This window comes from Episyrphus balteatus, chromosome 4 (assembly GCF_945859705.1).
Source record: "Episyrphus balteatus chromosome 4, idEpiBalt1.1, whole genome shotgun sequence".
Taxonomy (NCBI): Eukaryota; Metazoa; Arthropoda; class Insecta; order Diptera; family Syrphidae; genus Episyrphus; species Episyrphus balteatus.
This window is the reverse complement of record NC_079137.1, coordinates 76927925-76950707: the sequence shown is the minus strand read 5'-3', so window position 1 is coordinate 76950707 and position 22783 is coordinate 76927925. Positions and strand designations below refer to the sequence as shown.

The following is a 22783-nucleotide window of genomic DNA, read 5'->3' as shown; positions in this document are numbered from 1 at the left end:
TTGTAATCATAAGTTTTTTTTTTTTGTTTTGTGAAGGTTTTTTATTCATTCTATTCATAGATTTTTTTTTTTTTAATGTTTTGTTTTTATGTGTGTGCTTTTGTTTCCTTTTTCTAGTTCGAAATGGTTATTCGTGTGTACCAATAGCATTGACCGAGGGTTTGGATATTCGTGTGAATACCGCTGTGAAAACGGTCAAATATTTTCCTGGCGGTGTCGAAATAACAACAGAGAATTTGAAGACAAACAATTCAACAGTGACATATAAGGGTGAGTGAGAATATTACTCATATAAAATGTGAGAAATTAATTTGACCAGAAATTATTATGGTCGGAATGAAGATTTTTTTTCAGAAGAATTTTTTAAATGATAAGGTAATTGGGAAAAGGGGGAGTGTAATTTATGGTTATAAAAATAAGATAATAGAAATTTATTAGAGGTAGTTTTTATCAATTCATAAAAAAACAAAAAAAACAAAGAAACTGTTAAGAATCTAGGTACTTGAAAATCACCCTATAGCTAATTAAATTAAATAAATCTCAAGTTAGAGAAGACATTAGGCTTGGTCTTCATATCGCTGGCTGAGAATTATAGGGTTGTATGTCAACTCACCTTAGTTTTGAAAAAATCGATCTCAAAGTTTTTTAAGGCTGGTTTTTGGATAAAATAGTTACACAGCAGTAAAGTATTGATGCAATCTTATAAAGGACCCTAACAAATCATAAAACCATGAAAAAAACATTAATTTCACCACAAAAAAGGATTCTATAAGAATTTTTAAAAAATGACAAAAAGTTTGAAAAAGGTTCTATGTTCAACATAGAACCTTATAGTTAGTTATAATAAATGGATTTTATGAAAAAAAGTGACTTCATCGTGAAATAGGCTTTGATTTAATTTAATTTTATTCAAGTTTTGCACAAAACAGTCAAATTCTATTTTTAATAACAGAAAAAAATACAACAAATCACAATTCCTGCTTTTGTTGAATTATAGGTACATATACAGAAAAAAGACATACTAAAAACAATTAGAATTTGTATTAAATCAATCGGATTTTTGCATGGTTTTATTTTTCGTAATTCGTTTGGTCTTAGGGACCCATACACTCTAAAAGCCCTTTATGTTTCGTATGTTAGATCGGTCCTGGAATATTGCTGCGTAGTGTGGAATCCTCATTACAATGTTCATATTACAAGGATAGAAAATGTCCAAAAAAATTTACAAGATTTGTAGTACACAAACTAGGCTGGAACATTGAAATGCCTTCGTATAACGTTAGATGTCAGCTTATTGGTATACAGACATTAGAAAACCGCCGTAAGATGTTTGCTATAAATTTTGTCAGTGATATTTTATCATATCATATTGATTGTCCCTATTTGTTATCGCTGATAGATCTTTACGCTCCTTCTAGAGAACTAAGAATTCGAACCTTATTCCGCGAAAACGTTCATAGAGTAAATTATGCGTTTAATGAACCTATGACTCGCAGTGTTAGGGAGATTAATAATGTGTCAAATAATATAGATTTTAATTTCCATTTGAGTAGAAACTCATTCAAAAATATGTTAAATTTGTATTTTTTAACTAATTAAATAATGTAAATATATAATTTTATTTTTTTGTGTAGCTTTAATTTTATAATGATTCTATGTATGATTTAAAAATTTCGTTAGTCTATTTGAGATTGTAAACTCTAATTGATATTAAATAAATAAATAAATAAATAAATAAATAAAAAGACATTCGTCTTAAAACAATCATCTTCTACGGTGCAAAATGTATGCAAAAAAAAAATTTTAAGTTTGTTTAATCTTTTAATTTTAATTAGAATGCACATAAAATTAGTGAAAAATCATTTCAATCTTAGCAAGTATCTACAATTAAATTTTTATTAAGATGAAAATTCTTGTTAAAATGAAGTTAACTTTGATTTTAACAAAGTTTAAACAAATTTTACTTATTTTTATTAGAAATCTTATTAATTTAAAAGGATTGGATTTTAGAGGAGTCTCACCTTGATTCTAAGTGCCTTATTTGTCTCCATGTATAACGTAAATTTGCTTCAAGTTAAAAAAAAAAGTTTTATTCGATAAAACTATTAATAGAAAATAAACTAATATAATTGTAAAGATGAATAACGAAAAGTTCACTTCGGTTAGTAGAGTAAAATCTTGACCTTTGAAAAAAAAAATACTCAATTTTCCAACTAAATACAACTAAAAATTAGTTAATTTTTTGTTTAATATTTTTGTTTTTTGGGTACTAAGGTGAAAGCTGAATCTCGTTTGCAGTTGCTTTATCCTAGTATATCTTGCCAATCGGATTTAAGTTTGTCCGAAGGTACCTTTTTGGTACTTTTTGAGTTTTACTTTTTAAGTTAAGAAATCTAAGTGTTTCTTTAACTTTTGGTTTATTAATACGAACCAGTGTTACCGTTGAAAATTTTTGAAAGGTCGCTTTCAGAAAAAAAAGGTCGCTTATCTGAAAAATTAAAAAAAATCGCTTTTTTGTCGAAAAAGTCGCTAAATTTGGAAAAAAAAAGTCGCTAAACCGTTTTCATATGTTTTTATATAGAAAAACAGACACAAGTTGCCTTGAAACAAAGTTTTTATTAACAACAACAAAATAACAAAATTAGAAACTAAAAAAAAAAAAAAACAGTCTTCATTTTATACCGTAGTTTTCACTACAGCCTAAATGAGATAATTTCGCAAGTTACCAAAAAAGTGTTTTCACTATGAAATATCTCATTTCGACTGTCAAGTGTCAATTCAGAAATGAGTTTAGATTTGAAAGACATTTGACAACCAATTTATAAAAAAAAATTAAAACAAACAGAAGGTTTTTTAAACTCAACAAATAATTTATTTTTAAATGGAAATATAATTTTATTATGCTCCTTGCTTTTAAATATTGTGAGCATAAAGCGCAACTCATGGAATAACTGAAGAAGATGGCTGGACCCAACGCCGACAATGGAGGAGTCAAGAAGTCTTCGACTAATTGGTCAGACACTAAAACAAAACAATGCAAAGAAGTTCTGAATAAAGGGTTGTACTTTTTTCGTATACCTATATTGGAAGCAGTGCAAAAAAACACACCTCCCTACTAACAATTTTGCTTCTATAATGCTTTATAGAAGCAACAATTGCATCTGTAAAGCTTTATAACACCAAAATTGTTTGTCGGGCTACCTACACCCATGCAATGTAATGGACTTTGAGTTTGAATTGAAGTTGTGGGTATGGAAATGGTTGAGTTAATGGATAGGCGTGTTTTTTTTTTTTTTAACTTAGAAAAAAGCTCTGAAAAGAGCTAAAACATTTCGAGCACGCTTTGAATAGCCTCTGATCTGAACAAAGCTTGTTCGCTCAGAATAATTTTTAAAACACACCTGAACATTTGTCTATTTACTTGTAATTTTCTGTTACAAAAGCAAGAAACAAAATTTAAAACTTAAATTAAAATAAAAAAACTAGACGGACTACTGCACTCTTGCCGTCTTGCATCATTATTTAATTTGTTGAAATTTTTTTTTCTATTTTTTTTGCAATGAAATTTTTTTTAAATTTTATTTTAGTTTCACTTGCAAAAAAGAAATAAAATTTTAAGAAAAAAAAAGTCGCTATCATGAAATTGGCGAAAAGATCGCTTTGAATAAAAAGTCGTCGCTTGGTCGCTAAGGCTTTAAAAAGGTCACTAATAGCGACTAAAGTCGCTTAGCGGTAACGCTGATACGAACTATGAAACTCCCAACCTCGATTATGAATAAAAAGGTTTCAAAAAATCATTACTCTAATTTAATTGTGATGTAAGAATATCTGGGTTAGGTAACCCGATTGAATTATTGCAAAAGTTAAGGTTGGATAGTACATATTTTGGTTTAAAGATTACTGAACGAAATACAAAAATTTTTCGCTGTTTAGCAAAAGCCCTGGAGTGAAATCCGCTAACTTGATAGTCGATAGTTGATAGTCAAAATATCGACTATCAAGTTAGTCGATTCCACCCCTGTTGTTCAATACCAGCAAAAACATCGAAAAATCTTTTATTTTTACTTTAGTTAAAAAAAAAGATCATTTCCATAAAATTTCACGGCTTGCACGAAATTCTATCTTCTTCATAAATCCCTCAAAGTAGAACATAACTTAGGGGTAAGATATAGTAGAACATAAGCAGTTTATGTTCTTCTTAAGTACTTTTTATTATTTTAATTATCAAATCATTGACGATAACTTGCATACATAAGTATTTACCATCAGCGGATTACAAAATTTACCGCAGAATTTTTTCTACACTGTAAATTTTTTTCTGTTATATTTCTTATTTTATTTTGACACATAAACACATTCACAATACAATCAATCCGTCACATGTTTCAATTTTATTTTTTTATAAATCCTCATTTTATTTGTCATTTTCACTATTTTCATTTATTTCCGACGATATAAAACCATAACATTTAATATTTTGCAAGATTTTTGCATTTTATTAGTTAAAATTGCTCAAAACAAATACAAAAAAATGACATTTCTTTCGATTTGACATTTCAATTTCAAACTTTCAGCGATTTATCGCATTAAAGTTATTCATTGCTATGTCGAACATAAATATTTTTTAGCAACTTGGAATAAAGTAAGTAAAACATAAAAGCTATGTTCGACCTATGTAGCGATGATTCAAATTTATGATCCGTATGAGCAAAGGGGCCTAAATGGCTTAAGTACGTAGGAGACAATCTTCCATAGTTTATGCGATCAATGCAATTTTCTCACAAACTGACTTCAAAGAAAAAAAAAAAAATATTTTGAACACAACGGCAACACCTACAACATTTGCATACACGTTTTTAAAAAGCCAAAATCTCATTTTTTATCTGTAAAATTTAAATCCACTATAAATAAAATCAAGAGTTTTTGAAAGAATGGTCCTCAACTCAGAATTTTGGAGAGAAAAAAAAAGTTATTAAAAAATTTTAAACGACTTTCTTTCAAACTTTTTCGTAATAAAATATGAATTTATTTAAAAAAAAATTTTTTGCCATAAATAGGTATTATTAGTTAAACAGTTATTACAGTTAAAAAAAATAAAAATTACTTCAATTTCATGAGATTTTTTTGATAAAATATGAATTTTTGCATTGAAATATCATTTTCTCAAAGACTTTGGCAAATAAGACTTATAAACTTTTGCTATATAACTTTCAACAATAAGGGCTATTGAATGAAGAACAAATATTTTTTTTATTTAAATGTTGAACTTAAAAAAAAAAAAATAAGTTAATTTTTTTTTTCAAAATTTCTATAAAAAAGTTTTTTCATAAGCTGTAATACAAATTGACATTTCCTTTTATAATTTTAAATAATAATAAATATGGCCAAAAATATTTGATACGAAAAAGTTTTAGAAAAGACATGTTAAAATTATTTCAATAATTTTTTTTTAATCTGAGTTTAATTACCATTTTTTTCAAAAACCCTCTCCTCAGTTTACTTAATTTTAATTCTACAAATATGAATAAACTTCTTGCTTTTTAAAAATTTAGGTATATGTAAATATATATATATTTTAAATAATGTCATTTAGACCTTTCTAAAGAACCTAAGATTTGGTTAAAATACTACTAGGTACAAATAAATTCAAGAAATTCAAAATTTCTGTTTTTTTTTTTTTCCTTTGCTTTGATTGAACTCACTGGTGGTCCTGACATGTATAAAAATCCTTCAACAAAATCAAAAACATAACAAATCATATCAAAAATAAGACTAATTTCTCTAACTTTGAAGAAATTTCAAGAACCAGCACTACCTTAATTTAGAGCAGTCACATTTTGACATAATCTCAAGTGTCAAAGAAATAAGACTTTGATCGTTTCTTTTTGATTTGTCAGCATTCATTCAGTATTTAGTGACTAAATCCTGTCCAAAACAACAAAAAGAAGAAATAATATTTATTTCAAAGAAAGCATCCGACATCATCGAGAGGGATTATTTTCCAATTCTGGCTCCTAGCATAAATACACCGCCATGGGGAGTCTCTTCCATACGTATACAAGTCACTCACCTTTTTTTCTTCCTAGCCTTAAGGCCCAATTCATCCAGGAGGAGATGAAGAAGAAGTTGAAAAAAAAAAAAAATAAATAAAAACCCAACATATTAATGACCTTTTCTCTTGATATCACTTCTATATGTTCTGTTGTTGGTACTGACTCCACTTGGTCCGATGATTTCCTTTGATCTTGACGATTTAATTATCCCAACTGATGGGTGGAAGAAGTCAAATAAACTATAGTTACCCTCTCGCGCACAGCCAACAGCTCCCACAGACCAAACTCCAATTCCTTATAGAACTAAGAACACCAACACATCACATAGACTAAAAAGACTCTAGGCTCTCTCTAAGGAAAGACAACACAACACATAGACACAATGATGACGATGACGACGCCGGAATTTATGTTATCCACAATGTGAGCTGTCAGGTGATAATTTATTTGCCATTTGCTCAACAATATGGAACGAAATGGTTGAATGTAAAACGCATGCAAACGCAACACAATGCTAACGAACATCAACAGCGCTATAACAGGCGCTCCCGCTCAACCTGGCTCTCTGTTTTGTGCATAAATTTATCCGTTAGATGCGTTTTGTAACAACGAAGCCAAAGACACCCAGGATTGTAGGTATCACTGCGAAGGGAAAGAAGTTATAGAGGAACAAAAAAACAAAATTAGACAAACTGCCCCGGAAAAAAAAAAACAGAAAAAAAAGGTCGAAAATTTCCATTTTTATTGTCTCACGAGTAATGGGGTGGTGGCTTTGACGTTTGATTGAGATAAGAACAGGTATCATCGTCCGAGATCGGTTTTTCCAAGGGTCTGAAGCCGTGAGAGACTTTTTTTTCGAACTCAAGTTCCAAAATTTTATAGTCTCCCTCACGACGAATGATGACGAGAAGTTCTCTCTTCCGAATGACATTTGACAGGAGAATCATCATCATCAGCCATCTTGAAAAATTTGCATTGCAAATGACCAAAAAAAACAGAGGTCATCACCGGAAGAGACCACAAAGAAACACGTGGACGAATGAGTTGCCCACCCCCAAGACCAAAAAAACCCGAATAAAAATCCCCAAATTAAAAGAAACTAAAAATTCTTCTGGTTGTTTGGTTTTTTTACCGTTCGTTCTCCCCGCCATCCACCGTCACATATTAGATTAGCGAATGATTATATGGCTCGTTCGGTTCAATTCGAGTGCGGGTTTTTATCTTTTTTATATTTTTTTTGTTCTCGTGTAGAATAGTTGCGGGTCATGGCTGGCCAAGCAGACATTCTAATTAAAATCCAATTAATATGGCCAATGGTTCATTGTTTTTTTTTTTTTTATTTTAATTTATTTATTTTATCTTTTTTTTTTTTTGGTTTGGAAACGGTTTTTGTGTTTGAACGGCTTCCGAGTTTTCTATTCAAATAGAAAATAAAGAGAAAATTTCAATTTTGTGCGTGTAACGTTATCGTGAGCGTCCAATCACAGTTTTTCGAATGTGTGTGACGCCTGAACGTGACACACAAAAGCGTTGATAGTCTTTTCTATACAACAAAGTCTCATGGAGTGGAGCGGCGTTCAGGAAATCATTTAGAATGGAAATGTTAATAAATTTTTAATAATATAGGTAGTTTTTACAGGTGAACTAAATTTTCCATCATTTTTGGGTTTTATTTTTTTTTTTTATTTTTGGAAAAATATGGAAATTTGTTCTTTGTTTTCATGAATAGAAAAAAAAAAATCAACAGAGCAAGAAAAAAATAAAATAGATAAATGAAGGTGGATTTGAATTGGGCTTTAAACATGGATTTTTACTATGGACAAGTGACGCCTATGGGAGATTGTTTTTTTTTTTTTTTGTTTTGTTTTTGAGAAATAATTAAATTACCCACTGTTAGTGGGACGGAAAAGAATTAGTAGGTACATGTGCTAATTGAATATTTCTTTTTGTTTTTGGAAAGTCTAAGAATGTATGGGATGGAGTTTTAAATTTGAAGGTATGAATGCGGTTATGTATCCGTTAGGTCAAAAGAGTTTCCATATAAAGTGCCATAAATAATAATAAAAATATCATTTTTCTGAACAATGTTCATAATTTTGTAGAAAAAAAAAACAATATTTTGAAATCCACTGACCAGAAGAAAATTAATTGGATTTTCTGTTTTGCCTGAAAGTGGGCAACATTCTTGTGAATTTGGTTTTGTTTTACAGTTGTTCACAACAGGTTGCAAGTTCTTGCTGGTTATATATTCTATTTGTACCCCTTTGAAATGTGAAATTAAAAAAGGCGGATGCAGAAGAAATAGGTACCTACAAAATTACAAAACAATAGAATTCATGTATCACTTTTGTATCAATGAGCTGAAACCGAGTTAATAAATACATGTTATTTTGTCAATATTTAGAATCGGTTGGCTGAAACTTTTCTTCCTCCGACTGACAGTTAAGAAAACATAAGGCGTCAAATTCGATTTCCCAAAAAACATATCCGCGGTGGCCCGTTTATATGCAGGGTCGTAAGATAGAAATTGAAATTCGTATATGAAATGTGGAAGACTTTTGTTTTAATTTTCAAAATTCGTATAAATAACCTTTACTTAACTTTACTTAACTACAACGGCCACTTTTGGCAAAAAGTGGGAAATTTACAAAAGTACACGAAATTTTTGTTTTTTCTAGCGCCATTTATATGCGAAAAAAAACCTAAAAAAATTGTTTTTGACATCAAGAAATAAGCTTTCTACATAATTGTTTTTAATTTTGTGGTCAGAAAAACTTAAAAAATATCTAACTTATGTCGTTTTATAATTATTACTTTTGAAACCACCACCTCTTTTAACTGTCAGATTCACAAATTTGAAAAAAGTGAAAATTTTCAAACTCATTTTGTGACAGCTTTTTGCACCCCAAAATTAAAAGCAATGATGCAGACAACAGCTGGGTGTTGTATTTGTAATACATGGAAGCTCCCACTGCATAGCTGTGCCAAAAAAACACGCCTATTGTTAAGTATTTCTTTAAAAAAAAAAAAACCTAACTGCTAAAAATATCAGTTCTTTACACAAAAAATAACTTTGATAACTTCGGACTTGGTAAAATTTATAAATAACAAAGCGTTTTTTTTTTTTTTTTGAGACTTTAAATTTTCAATCTTCAATTTTAATGAAACTTTGTAAATAAATGCTATTATGTAGCTTCGAAATCAAAAACAAAATTTTCAAAACATAACATTTTGGATTTAAAAAAAAAATTATTTTTTTATAAAATTAAGTTTTGTTAAACGGGACATTATTTTTTATATGAAATTTTGGTTTAAGACATTCATTAATACTAGTCTAAGAGCCGACAGCATATTTTGGCAGTTTTGATATAACCGAAATTCGAGTGTGCACATATCTAGATATGCACCACAGAATGTCAACGGAACAAGTCTGGCAGTGATCTTTTTCAGCTTTCCCTTGCCAGACGCATCCAAAGTGCAGCAAAAAATCAATTTTTGGCGTTTTGGTATAACCGAATAAATGATACACCAAAAAATCATAAAAAATCCCCTGATTTCGAATCTGTGGGTACCGCAAGTTTCTTTTTCAGCTTTCCCCCCGCCAGACCGCTTTAAAGCATTTTTAAGTGCATTTTTCTAATAAAAAACCTAATTACTTATTTTCTGTTAGGTATAACCATATGATGGTAACAAATTAATATTCTATGTCTATTCCAGGTCCAGAAAATATAATTTTTAGCCAGCTATTTTTCAGCCTTCCCTCTGCCAGACGCATCCAAAGTGCAGTCAAAAATCAACTTTTGGCGTTTTACTAGGTATCACCCCAATAAATGATACACCAAAAAATCATAAAAAGTCCCATGATTTCAAAAATGTGGGTACCGCAAGTTTCTTTTTCAGCTTTCCCCCCGCCAGACCGCTTTGAAGCATTTTGAAATGCATTTTTCTAATAAAAAACCTAATAGCTTATTTTCTGTTGGGTATAACCGTATGATGGTAACAAATTAAAATTCTATGTCTATTCCTGGTTTAGAAAATATAAGTTTAAGCCAGATATTTTTCAGCCTTCCCTCTGCTAGACGCAGTTAAAGGTTTCCCAAACAGGTTTTTCCATAGAAAAAACACCTAGTTTCTGTTTTTTTCTTATAAAATTGAAATAATATTTTTTTCTCAATAGTACGGGAAAGTTAGATTTTGCTATATGGGGCATGGGGGTCTGGGAAAAAATCCGAAATGCATTTTGACTTCAGGGCTCGAAAGGCATAAAGACACGAGTCGTAAACCAAATTTTGTTCAATCGCACTAAGAGTCATTTGGCCGCCATTTTTTTTTTAATATAAATTTTAGTTTTTCACATAACTCGCGTATTTTTGAACCTACAAAAAAAAAAACAATGTGTGACAAACTTAAAATAATTTAATTTTCTACAATATATGTTAAATAACATTTTTATCCCTTTGGTTTAAAAGTTAGGGCGTTTTTTTTTAAACACGTCAAAAAGTGATTTTCTTATTTTTGTCATATCTCTTTTACTTAAGCGTTTTTTAAAAAATTTGTTCGTTGTAAAAGTTGTAGATCTTTTAATTACCTTCATTTGTTACAATATTGGTTTTTCGATTTGACAGACCGTTTTCGATCTGTAGGCAAAAAACTTCAAAAAATTGCAATTTTTTGTATAGGGACAAACAAAATGATTCTTGGTGCGGTTGTACAAAATGTGGTTTTAGACTCTTTCGATCCCTGGGTTTATACTCTTTCGAGCCCTGAAGTCAAAATGCATTTCGGATTTTTTCCCAGACCCCCATATAGCAAAATCTAACTTTCCCGTACTATTGAAATACCTTTTAGGGCGTCTGGCAGAGGGTAGGCTGAAACAAAACTGGCTTAAACTTATATTTTCTAAATCAGGAAAAGGCAGAGAAAGTTAATAATTGGCCATCATATGGTTACTCTAAACAAAAAAATATTATTTCAATTTTATAAGAAAAGAACAGAAACTAGGTGTTTTTTGTATGGAAAAACCTGTTTGGGAAACCTTTAAGGGCGTTTGGCAGAGGGAAGGCTGAAAAATATCTGGCTTAAACTTATATTTTCTAAACCAGGAATAGACATAGAATCTTTGTTTGTTACCATCATACGGTCATACCCAACAGAAAATAAGCTATTAGGTTTTTTATTAGAAAAATGCATTTCAAAATGCTTCAAAGCGGTCTGGCGGGGCGAAAGCTGAAAAAAAACTTCTGGTACCAACATTTTTGAAATCAGGGGATTTTTTATGATTTTTTGGTGTATCATTTATTCGGTTATACCAAAACGCCAAAAGTTGATTTTTTGCTGCATTTTGGATGCGTCTGGCAAGGGAAAGCTGAAAAAGATCACTGCCAGACTTTTTCCGTTGACATACTGTGGTGCATATCTAGATATGTGCATACTCGAATTTCGGTTATATCAAAACTGCCAAAATATGCTGCCGGCTCTCGGTCTATAAATAAATACAAATACAAATACAAATACAAATACAAATACAAATACAAATACAAATACAAATACAAATACAAATACAAATACAAATACAAATACAAATACAAATACAAATACAAATACAAATACAAATACAAATACAAATACAAATACAAATACAAATACAAATACAAATACAAATACAAATACAAATACAAATACAAATACAAATACAAATACAAATACAATTGAGCTACTTTTTTAAACCTATAATAAAATTGATGACTAATAAAAAAATTTATAACTATTTTTACTTAGAAACAAAGTGGTTGCGTTTTTATTTCGAAGTATTTTAATCAATCTTTTTTATATTTAAAATAAATTTTTTTTATTGTAGGCTTAAAGTCAGCCAGGGATGGTTATCCCCTTAATCAGGTCTTTAAGTAAAAATTTTAAATAATTAATAAAATTTATAAATAACAAAATTGGGAAACTTACACAAAATATAAACAATATTTGATGAAAACAAAATAATTTATGATTTTTACAAAATAAGCAAAATATTTAAATTGAAAAAACTCAAAATTTAGTAATAAAAATACATAAGTGAGGTGATTTAACTTTTAACTAAATGACTGTATATGTATTATACTAAGACCATCGCAGTCCGATCTTCTGTTGACAACATTTTCATTTTTTTGAATGTGCAGCATTTCTAATAGCATACGTTTAGAATAATGATTTTCTTGCGCCATAAAATAAAAGATAACAATTAAATAAAACTGACTTTAAGCTAACAATAAAAAAATTTATTTTAAATATAAGAAAAGTCACCTAGTTTGTTAAAGAATCTTTTTTATATACAAAATTATTTATTTAAACTTTATTTTTGTTTAAGGGGTTCTAGATTTTTCTAATGTATCTATAAAAGCTTTTACAAATTTAAACAACTTGAACTCTAAGAGTCTTTAACTCTTTATCTTTAACTTTAAATCAAGTTAATAGAATAAATTTATGAAAATTTGATTTTAAAACAATTGTTCAAAGCAAAATATAAATTTATATTTGAAAATTTATTTACACTCATTAGTAGTACAGATAAAATGGGCATTTAAAAGAAAAAAAAATTGTTACACTCATGAAACTTGGAAAAAAGTTTGCTTTTGGGATGAGAACCAAGTACAAAAAAAGTCTATAAAAAAAATTTTGGTGAAAATGTGTTTTTTTCGAAGAGACAGTAAAATCTGCATTCACCCCTTCACCCCCTCCCTCTTGTCCGCGAAAAAACACCCTTCCACCCAACTTTTTTTTATAGACTTTTTTTGTACTTGGTTCTTATCCCAAAAGCAAACTTTTTTCCAAGTTTCATGAGTGTAACAATTTTTTTTTTATTTCTTGATTTTATGTACTATTTTACCTGTACTATAGGTATATTATGAACCTATGAGTTATTAAGTCAATTTAAACAACTTTTTTGAAAAAAAAAAATTGAGTCCATGAATCTTCAAGCATTTTTAAGTTTTAATTTATCATTTTAAAAACAATTTTAAAATATTGTAAAATTTGTTTACAATTTTTTTCATTTTTTTTTATAAATCCAAAAATGATGGTTTTTTTTTTTTATTTTTGATATTAAGATTAGTAAAACTCTTTTGTACAAAAATTTTCATGGAAACCGATCACGTCACTTCCTAGAAAGTCAGAACTCAAAAACGTAAAAACACAATCTTTTTTTTGTTTTAAAAGCGGGCAAGTATAAGTTTTTCGCATGAAATATTTAAACAGTTAATTTGATTGAAAATGTTCTGCTTGTATATAATTTGAACAACATATCTGTTCTAACTGCTTTTATTTAAAAATAAAAACTTTTTTTTTACAAATAGGTAGTTCGAAATAGTCGCTTTTGGTGAAGCTGTCGAAACCTTTTCCATATCAAATGCGTCTCTTTTTAACTTTCTAACTTTCGGAAATACCATTATCGTTGTTGCCCATATTTTCTTTCCTTTTGAATGAGAGTTGGTTCAAATTCAATTTGAAGTTAATCAAAATTCCAAAAAGTTATATTATCTCCATTAAAAAACCAGAAACCAAAGTATTTCCTTGCTTATATAAAAAAAACTTCCGACACCTGCGTTTTTTTCCTCCAACACCAGCAACCCTTTAAACCATATCTATTTACGTGCTAATTGAATAAAATTACCATTGTTAAAGCATATTACGAACAAATGATCTAATAAACCTTCCAGACTTTTCATATCTTAATGTTTCCTGTCAAACAGATAAAGACACACTCTCTAACTCTCTTCTATAAAGTTGCACATTAAGCCATTATCATTTTAAGGGAAACAATATTCACCTTTTTAATTGAATGTTCCTTCACTACTTTTTAACTATATAAACACCAGATAGGTACAAAAGGGCTGTAAAAACCATTAAAACTGATTCCAGGTGTCAGACGAAGTCTCCAACCCTCTTTAAGTTCAATAAAACTCATTCATGTCCATGTTGGTGCACTTTTCCTCTATATAGACAACACGACGACACAAAAAAACCTTAATTTGTCATCCACCATAGCATGACCGGGTTCCATAAGACAAACTCTAAAAAGTAAACCACTAAAAATAAGCCATAGCCACCGCCACTTTACTTCATGTTGACTTTGGCCAAACTCTGGAGTCGAACCCAGAACAAAGACACACATGCACCGAACAAATTTATGCACTCCATCATGGTTTATCGCGTAATTAATTAACTGATAACACGACCACTAGACCAAAATGTGCAGTAGTCGAGTCGCGTCCGTCGTCATCGTCGTCTATGGCGGCAACCACAACAACTTCGACGACAAAGACCCGACTAACTCTCCAACAAACAAGAGAGTAAACCGAAAAAGCAAGCTGGAGCACTGGGAATATATTCTTCCCATAATCCGCCGGCGTGGAGCGTCCTATAAAATAATTATTCTGCCCGCAGAAATGCTTTACTGTAATGACTTTTCACACGTTAGATCCAGTAGAATCATGTGAGAGCTGAGAAAGGAGGGGGCTTGAACTATTTAGAAGCACATAGGCACCTACTCTCCGGCGATGATGATGACGATGACGATGGTTGCCAACTTGCCAACGACGAGGTGTTGTAAGGATGAATGAGTGGTGATTACCAGACCATCATACGTGCAGCAGGAACCTTAATCTCCTTGGCACACAGCACTCTCTAGCCGCAGGCCAATAAACAATGCCAATGCACTCCTTGTGGTAGCACCCCAAAGCCTTAGGCGATGACAGCGCCGCCGCCTCTCATAATGAAATGGAGATTAGATATATATTCCCTCAGCAGTACACACATTTGCCACTGGATGGCATCATCAGAGAGAGAGAGAGAGAGAATTGGGGGAAGAGAGGGAATATATCTACACGGATGGTCAAACATTGGTCGCGTCAACTTATCGATTACAACGCGCATTGATCCCTAATTGAATTTGACAGATGTCATTAGCCGAGCCAGAGTTAATGTCAGTCATAGACTCGAGAATGGAAAGAGTATTTCCGTTCGACCAAAGAGCCATTGGGCTTTCCTAAATGATGATTGATTGTTGGTCTATATCGAAAGCCGATTAAGACGTAGATATTCCGCTTATAGATTCGACTCGAACGAAGTCTTGATGGGATAATTAATTTCTTTAGGTTCTTTTCGTGAGATGTAAAAGTGGAGACTGTGGTTGTTAGCTCATGATTCATGGGTCACCAAGCCGCCCACATTTCGGTGGAGAGTTTTTTTTTTCTTCTTTTTTTTTTTAATGAACAGGCGACGCACTTCATTAGTGACTGCATCTAGCCAGCGTACATCTTAGGTTACTTGCAAAATTCCCATATATCCATTTATCTACCATATTGGTAAGTGTACGTACATTCAACTCGTAACGTTCTAATGAAATCCCATGTTACAAGTTCATTTGCTTCTCAAGCGCAATATATGAGTAGGAGAGAGAGAGAGAGTCCATAGGCAAAAGGAAGAGAGATTCTAAATTGCCTGCCGGATGGACACCATAGCTACACGAGACAATCTTCTTATGACTCTGTGGTGGACGGACCCTCGAGGCTCCAACTCTAACGATGTGAGTCGCGCCGGCTTCCCTTAAAGTCACACACAGCAGATTTTGTTGTATATATAATATGTGTACCTTGCAAAAGTCTATACCTTCCGCCTCTGATTTTGCGGGAATATAAATGAATTAAAAGTCCGTTTCTGGGGACATACACAATACGGTGCAGTTTCGTTACACTTTTCAGTTAACCGTGTGCACCGTAACGAGGGCTATAAATCCACTTTAAAAACTGCATCACTGTGCCTTTGGGGGCCCATTTTGCATTTTTTGTTGTTATGCTTCTATAAGACGTTATAGGAGCAGCGTTAAACTTAAATGGCATTCCATTTGCCTGTTTTGTGGCCCGAAAAAGCCCATTTATAGGAGCAACCCAAGAATCGCATCTTGTAGTGGCTGGCTGCTATATATTAAGCTATTGTCCTCGAGACAAGAGTCCACAAAACTTCCCATAAAGTTATAAAGTGTACACGCGCATGCGCAGCGCAGTTTATACATTATTCTTGTTTCCTGTTTTCTTCTTTATTTTTTTTATTTTTTTACTGCAAAATGTAAACCCAACAAAAAAAAAGGAGGATATTAAAATTTCTGCCAGCTTTATAGAATTACAAACATGTGGGTGAAGAGATTGACAGATGGAAATGAAAAGCCAAGCAGAGGATAGAGCAAAAATAAGTTTTTGTCTATCTGTCAAATGTGACAGTTAGTGTGTGTGTGAGTGAAGTTAAGTGGAATCTCTGGCAGAGGTGCATTTCTGCTGGCTGACAAGTGAGCCAACTTTTGATGTTTGATAGGAGGATTAGGAGGAGACAAGCCAATGGCTATATTATATTTATACAAAAGCGAGTGGCTTGTTTTCCAGGTAAGTACAGAAGATGTGCTGCTATAAGTGATGGGTCTTTTAAAAAAAATGACAGGGTTAAGCGGTTGAGTAGCGTTATATTTCGTTGTGATGTGGTTTTTTAAGTTGAAAGGTATAATATTCATCCGTTGTAAATAGTTTTTGAAGTTTACATTGCACTTTATAGTGACAATTTGAATGGTCATTGGAAATTGTGGAATTTTAAGTTATGAAATTTTGTTAAAACTGAAGGTTTGTAAGACTGAAGAAAAAATAAAAGAACAAAGATAATAAAAATGTTAGTCTGATTTCAATGTCTTAAGAATGTCTTTTAGAAGCTGTTTACACAAGCCCAATAACAGCTCTATGCAGATAAAAAAAAAATTTAATATGTTTGTATTGTAATAACTCAATAACGTTACCTTCTAGCTAAAAATGGTCAACGGGTATTAAACAAACTTTCAAAATTCTATCAAACCATGATAATATCACAAGTGTAAAAATTCGCTTTCATACAAATTTTGGGAAATTCCTATTTTTTTTATTACCAAAACATTTTGTTTTAATATGAAAAGAAACCCGAGTTTAAATTTGTTGTATTTTAAATATAAAACAAAAAATACATCATTTTTAAGCTTGTGTATATTTTGGTAATACAAAAAATAGGAATTTCCCAAAATTTGAATGAAAACGAATTTGCACATATTTGGTATTATTATAGTTAGATGTAGTTTTGATAGCTCATTTCAAATCCGTTGCCCGTTTTTAGGTAAATGTTAACGTTTTTGAGTTATTTCAATTTAAACATGCGAAAAAAAAAATTTCCCAGCTATTCGAACAGTAAAATTCAAAAAAATGCTTAAATAAAAAATAAAATAAATATTGACTTAAATTCCTCATAAATAAAGACAAATTATCAACTGTCCTTCCGTTAAAATTCAGAGCAACAAAAGAAAAAAAAAAAAACATGACACATAAAATGAGAGCGCACGTAATTCAACTGATGAGCTATTTTAAATGCAATACAAAGCAGCAACAACAAATAAAAAATCGGTTTAAAATAAAAAAAAAAAAAAAACTCATCACAAAACCATCATCATTGTCAGAAGCAACAAGCGCAGTTCCACAGATATTTCACAGAGCAAAAGCCAGCATCAAGCTAAAGCCAGTTGTTGAAAAAACAAATCGCTTTACAAATAAATTTCAATTTTAAATGTCAACACACACTGGCATCGCTAATCATCCCCGACAGATTGATAAATTACCCCCAAACTGCCCCCGAGAGAGTGCGAGAGAGTATAGGTAACTAGTAGATTGAAGAGTGTGCTGGGTTGAAACAGAGTCTCAAATTCCAGACCATTTGGCTTGCCGTCCATCCAATCCGTTGATTCACTTAATCGCACATTTATATGCAGATTAGTCTTCATCGTCGTCGTTTTCGTCGTAGTAGTTGGCGTAGTCATCATCATCATCCTGAAGCAAGCGAAATACCTCTCAGAGCTAAACTAAAAGCCACCATTTTGGTTCACAACAAAAAAAACGGCCCCACAGTCGAATCACACAACACAAACTTCACATCGGCTTGTATCCCTATGGCAGCAGTGCACGACGGGACTAACAACAGGTAACAAGAACACAAAACCTAACCCCAATTACTTCCTCAATAACTTGGCCAAAAGGAAAAAAGCTATATACACAACGACGACGGCGGACAAACTCTCCCATCACATCTCACGGCCCAATCCAGCCAGCCAAGCCAGCCGAAATGGATGAATGGCTTTTAAGCATTCGAATCGCGATGTATTATATGGCGGATATTCGCACTCTGTTTACTGCTACTACTGCTACTGTCTGTCTGTTCCGACTGTCTGGGCCTCTCGAACAGGCGAAACCTACTATGTGGATGTTGTTTTTCCTGCGCCGTTTTTTTTCCGTTTAACCATCAGACCCAAGGTTTTAAATAAATCACAGATAGGAATCTTCAATCACTTCGGACAAGATCATTGCTGTTGATATTATGCGTTCTCCGACATCCATGTCGATGTCGTTGATGGCCTGATGGGCTACCCATAGGTAAAAGGTTCAGGGTCGCACTTTGTAAGAAGGGAGTGGCTATCGAAAATAGGAGTTAGGGTCTTAACAATTTACAAAAGATTTATATATTTAAAAACAAACTCAAATGATTAAAATTTTGTGATAAATAAAAAACTCGCAGAGGTCCCAAGTAAAAAAAAAGTAAGGTCCTAGACGAAGGATCCACATAAGCTTGTTTTAAACTCGCGGAAAATGTGTTTTGTGTTCTGTCACCAATCTTCTTGCACAGTGAGATTTGTGGTCCTATAATAAATTTTTAGTACTTAAAAAACTTATAAGGTCTCAAACAGCTTTTTGATCTTGTTTTATCTTCTTGTATATAAATTTCGAGTATTTTTACGATATTATCACATGAGAAAATAAGGCCCCGTGTAACATAAATTAACAATTATCACCCCTATGCCATAAGGCACTTATAATTTTCTGAAACCAACAGTTTTCCTACACTCTAGAGTTGAGGATCCTAAAGTATAGAACTGTAAAAGGTCTTAGATAGAATTTTTTTTCTATTTTCATTGGTGTAACTTCTAAATCAATGTCCACATACCAGGGTATTAATTCATCAAAAAAATGTTGAATACAAGGTCCCATCTACATGTAATGTAAATTCAGACCTCTAGGTTCCAGACTTTAAATCGATAGAAAAAAAACATAAAACTCATTGTACAAAGGACGATACGAATTATACCCTCTTGTGTAATAAATTTGTTAAAAATGTTAAAAATTCCTATGTCTACAATTTAGCATTTCAAAACCCCTAAGGTCTCAAATTACTGTTTGTCGTAATTTTGTATAATTTTTTTTTTTTTTGCAAATTTATCGAAGAACCTGAACATAAGTTTCTTTAATGTGTTAAGTATAAGACCTCATCTAAGTATAACTTCAGACCCCAAGGTCCATGTCCTCCCACCAGTGAACAAACATAAGCAAATCATAGTTATTGTCTATATCCGCACCAGCGAATCTGAAAGAAAGAAAGTAAAAAGTCTGAAAACAGTCGAGGGTCTTAAATCAACCTTTTCAAATTTCAAAATTTTATAAGGTCTCAAGTAGAGTTTTTTCGTGTTTTTTTTTTTTTAATGCATAGGTACCTCTCAAATCAATTACTTATGCTTGCTTCATGTACCTAGACATAACTTTCTAAGAAAATTGGCTTAAAGATCCCAATAAACATAATTGTAGGTGTATACTCAGACCCGCAGGTCTTCCCGATGAAAGGTCTTAAGCCAGGGATACGGCATTTATTTCGTGTTAAATTTAAAATGTTGACTTTTTGCTCTACCTTCAACGAAATTCTTTTATCAACTGGCGCCCAACAGCTATGATGGCTATTTTCAAACTAATCCGTTCATGTTCACGACAGGAGATGATTTCCTTAGTAGTTGTCTTTTGCATCATTTGATTGTTTGTATGCCTCTCGTTATTGGCATTTGCCTCCAATCTAGAGCAATTTTGTGCGATTAGTTTTCCATAGCAATTACTGAAAAAGGAAGTTTTTTTTTTTGTCTGTCCATTTTTATTTTGTTTACTATGTAAACGTTTGCTAGATGCGTTTTTTATTCCATTTTTTTTTTTTTGTGTGTTTGCTTTTGCTTTCAATTATTTAAGATCAAAATTATGCGAATGGACGCGGAATGCGAAATGTCATTTTACTTTGGAATACCATTCAATAGGCATCAACAACATCCGAAAGTAATATATAAATCTAAATAAATATAAATGTTTGTATGTGACTGTGAGCTTAGATTTTTGCACAAAATATTTTTTTTTTTTTTTTCTATGAGACAAATAAATCGTCAGCTTAAACGCCCACAAACTTATGGAGGGTAATAAAGCTTGAAGTTCATTCTTTTTCATGTCGTTGATTTATTGGAAGATATTTTTTTTTTCTGTGGTTTTGTATGTTGTTGTTGTTTGTGAGTGGATTTTCATAAAAATAAAAAAAGAATAAAGGTCCTTTTAAAAGAACAAAGGCGATGAAGTGTTTTTTGTTTTGGGCTATGAAATTTATTGAATATCGAGCTTTTTACTTTCAAAGGTTTTTATTATATTTTTTTTTTTAAATTTTGAGATACAAATCCAATTAGATACGTGAATATGATCAAGATTTTTTGATAAATCATATCCAGAAGAGGTCCCAAATCTTTAAAAAAAAAATTGGAAATAAGTTCCCGAGGTGCTAGACCTTTCTTTAAGGCTCACATAATCTTTTTTTAAGGTCCTCAAAAAGTGTTTGTTTTGTACCAAAATCTTGTTCCAAGTGGAGGTCCCATTTTTAGGAGTTCAAATAATTCAAAACCTCATAAGGTCTCAAACAGAGTTTTGGTAAATTCTGTATCAATCCCTTCCTTAGCTATAGAATATGGGAATCTACTTAAAAAAAATGAAAAAATTAGGACCCTTCTGCCATAATATTGTAGTTTTCTGAGTCGTCTAAAGCATATTATTTGTTTAAAAAAAATTTTGTCAGCTCTGGAGGTGGTTAAAAGTTAAAACTTAGGCTCGTGGCCTAACTCAGGTTTAATTCACTTAACAATACCCAATCAGACACGACTCAAGCCCCCAAAAGTAAAAATATCATTGCCTTTTCACTTTTTGCTTTCTCATTTTTCATGCTACCTCTACCTGAAAAAAAATTGTTTTCTCTGTTCTCCTTGACTTCACGGCTTGTTCGGACCTCTGATTTTTCTATAAACACAACTTTTTATGCTACCTTAACATTTACTTGTGCTTTCTAGCAGTCTAGTATTTTATAGATAAAGAATTCGATTCACAAAACTTTTTTTGGGGTCCTAAAGTAGATAATCGTTTTTAAATTATGAATTTGATAGAGGTTTTGAGAACATTTTCTTGAAATTTCTGGAGAAACTGATATCGAAGTAAGACAAACCTTAAGGTCCTAAATTGTTTTGCAAATGATAAAAAAAAAAAAAATGCGATATTATTACTGTCATTTGACCAGTTCAAGTTCTGCGAGATTTAATTTTTTCAACATTTGATATCAACATTCCTCAAATGCGATGTTTTTCGTAGTTTTTCCAATAAATCTCAAACACTGACCGCAAGCAAACACCCCAAGAATATTTACCAAACAAAAGATTTTTCATTTAAATTTTTGGAAATAATTTACATCAAGAACTTAATCAAATCTGTCTCACAAATCTCCCCATGCTACAAATTGAAAACCAATTCCTATAGGGTCCTTTTTTTGTTATCTCATTGCCTAACAATGCATTTGCCTATTAAAAACTTCAACAAACAATTCACTCCGCTCTGTTGACAATTGTCCTCTCTTTTAGAGAAATATGTGGCGTTTGTCTCCCCCAGCCCATTGATTGCAACAAAACAACAAAAAACCGAATTCAATGACCCAAAGCACACAATTCAATTCCATAAATTTTACTCAACAAAAATAAAAAAAAAAAAAGGAATTAAAGATGAAAAGACGAAGAGAAAAAATAAAATCCCATAAATATACCCTTTTTTTTCTGCCAGATGAACAAATAAAGTTTGAACTTAAAAAAAAAAATAAAATAAAAATCGTTATTTCCCCAAATGTCAACCCAACAATGGTCGCAAACACAGTTTATTTTCATTTTTTTTTTTGTTATAAAAAAAACCTTCAACAACTACAACAAAGAATTTGAGTTTCCTTTTTTTTATAAAAGAAAACATAAACATTGTAATAAAGCCTTTTTTACACCTCTTGCCCCTTTCGAGAGTTAAACAACATTTTCTAATTCACTGAACGCGCAAGCGCGAATGACTGTCATCTCACCTGAGAAACTGCCATTTGACAGATGGAGAGCGCTCAGCAAGAGAGCCCATTATTTGAGATAAAGAACTTGCATTCGAGGAATACTACACACAACCCTTTTAATATCATTTTATTCCCCCTCTCTCTCCCTTTTCAAGCAATAAAGGCTATAAAATATCCAAATTATGGATAAGAAATGACAGTGGGAGAGCAAACATTAAATGACAAGAAGACACAAAGTACGCAAGAGAGAGAGAGAGAAAGAAAAGTCAACTTGCATTGACTATGTTGTCAGATGTCATCCTCAATGGGCAATGGCAACTAATTTATGGTCCACTTATTCCCTTTCGGAGCATATAAATGTCATCGTGATCGTCGTGGTGCGTCCATTCCGTCCGTCCCTTTTTCGGGGTCAACGGCGCGCGGCCCATTGTGTGTCAAACAAACATTTACCTGAATGGAAATGCCACATTTTC

At 31.7% G+C, this 22783-nt stretch overlaps 1 protein-coding gene across 1 annotated transcript in view; it reads left to right on the top strand.

The window, feature by feature from the left end:
* LOC129918656 (possible lysine-specific histone demethylase 1) overlaps window positions 1–22783 on the top strand; it is a 532105-nt gene that overhangs the window by 428007 nt on the left and 81315 nt on the right. The window contains exon 5 of the mRNA XM_055999284.1: window positions 118–270. Within this exon, the coding sequence (XP_055855259.1) occupies window positions 118–270 (153 nt within the window). The remainder of the gene's footprint in view (window positions 1–117; window positions 271–22783) is intronic.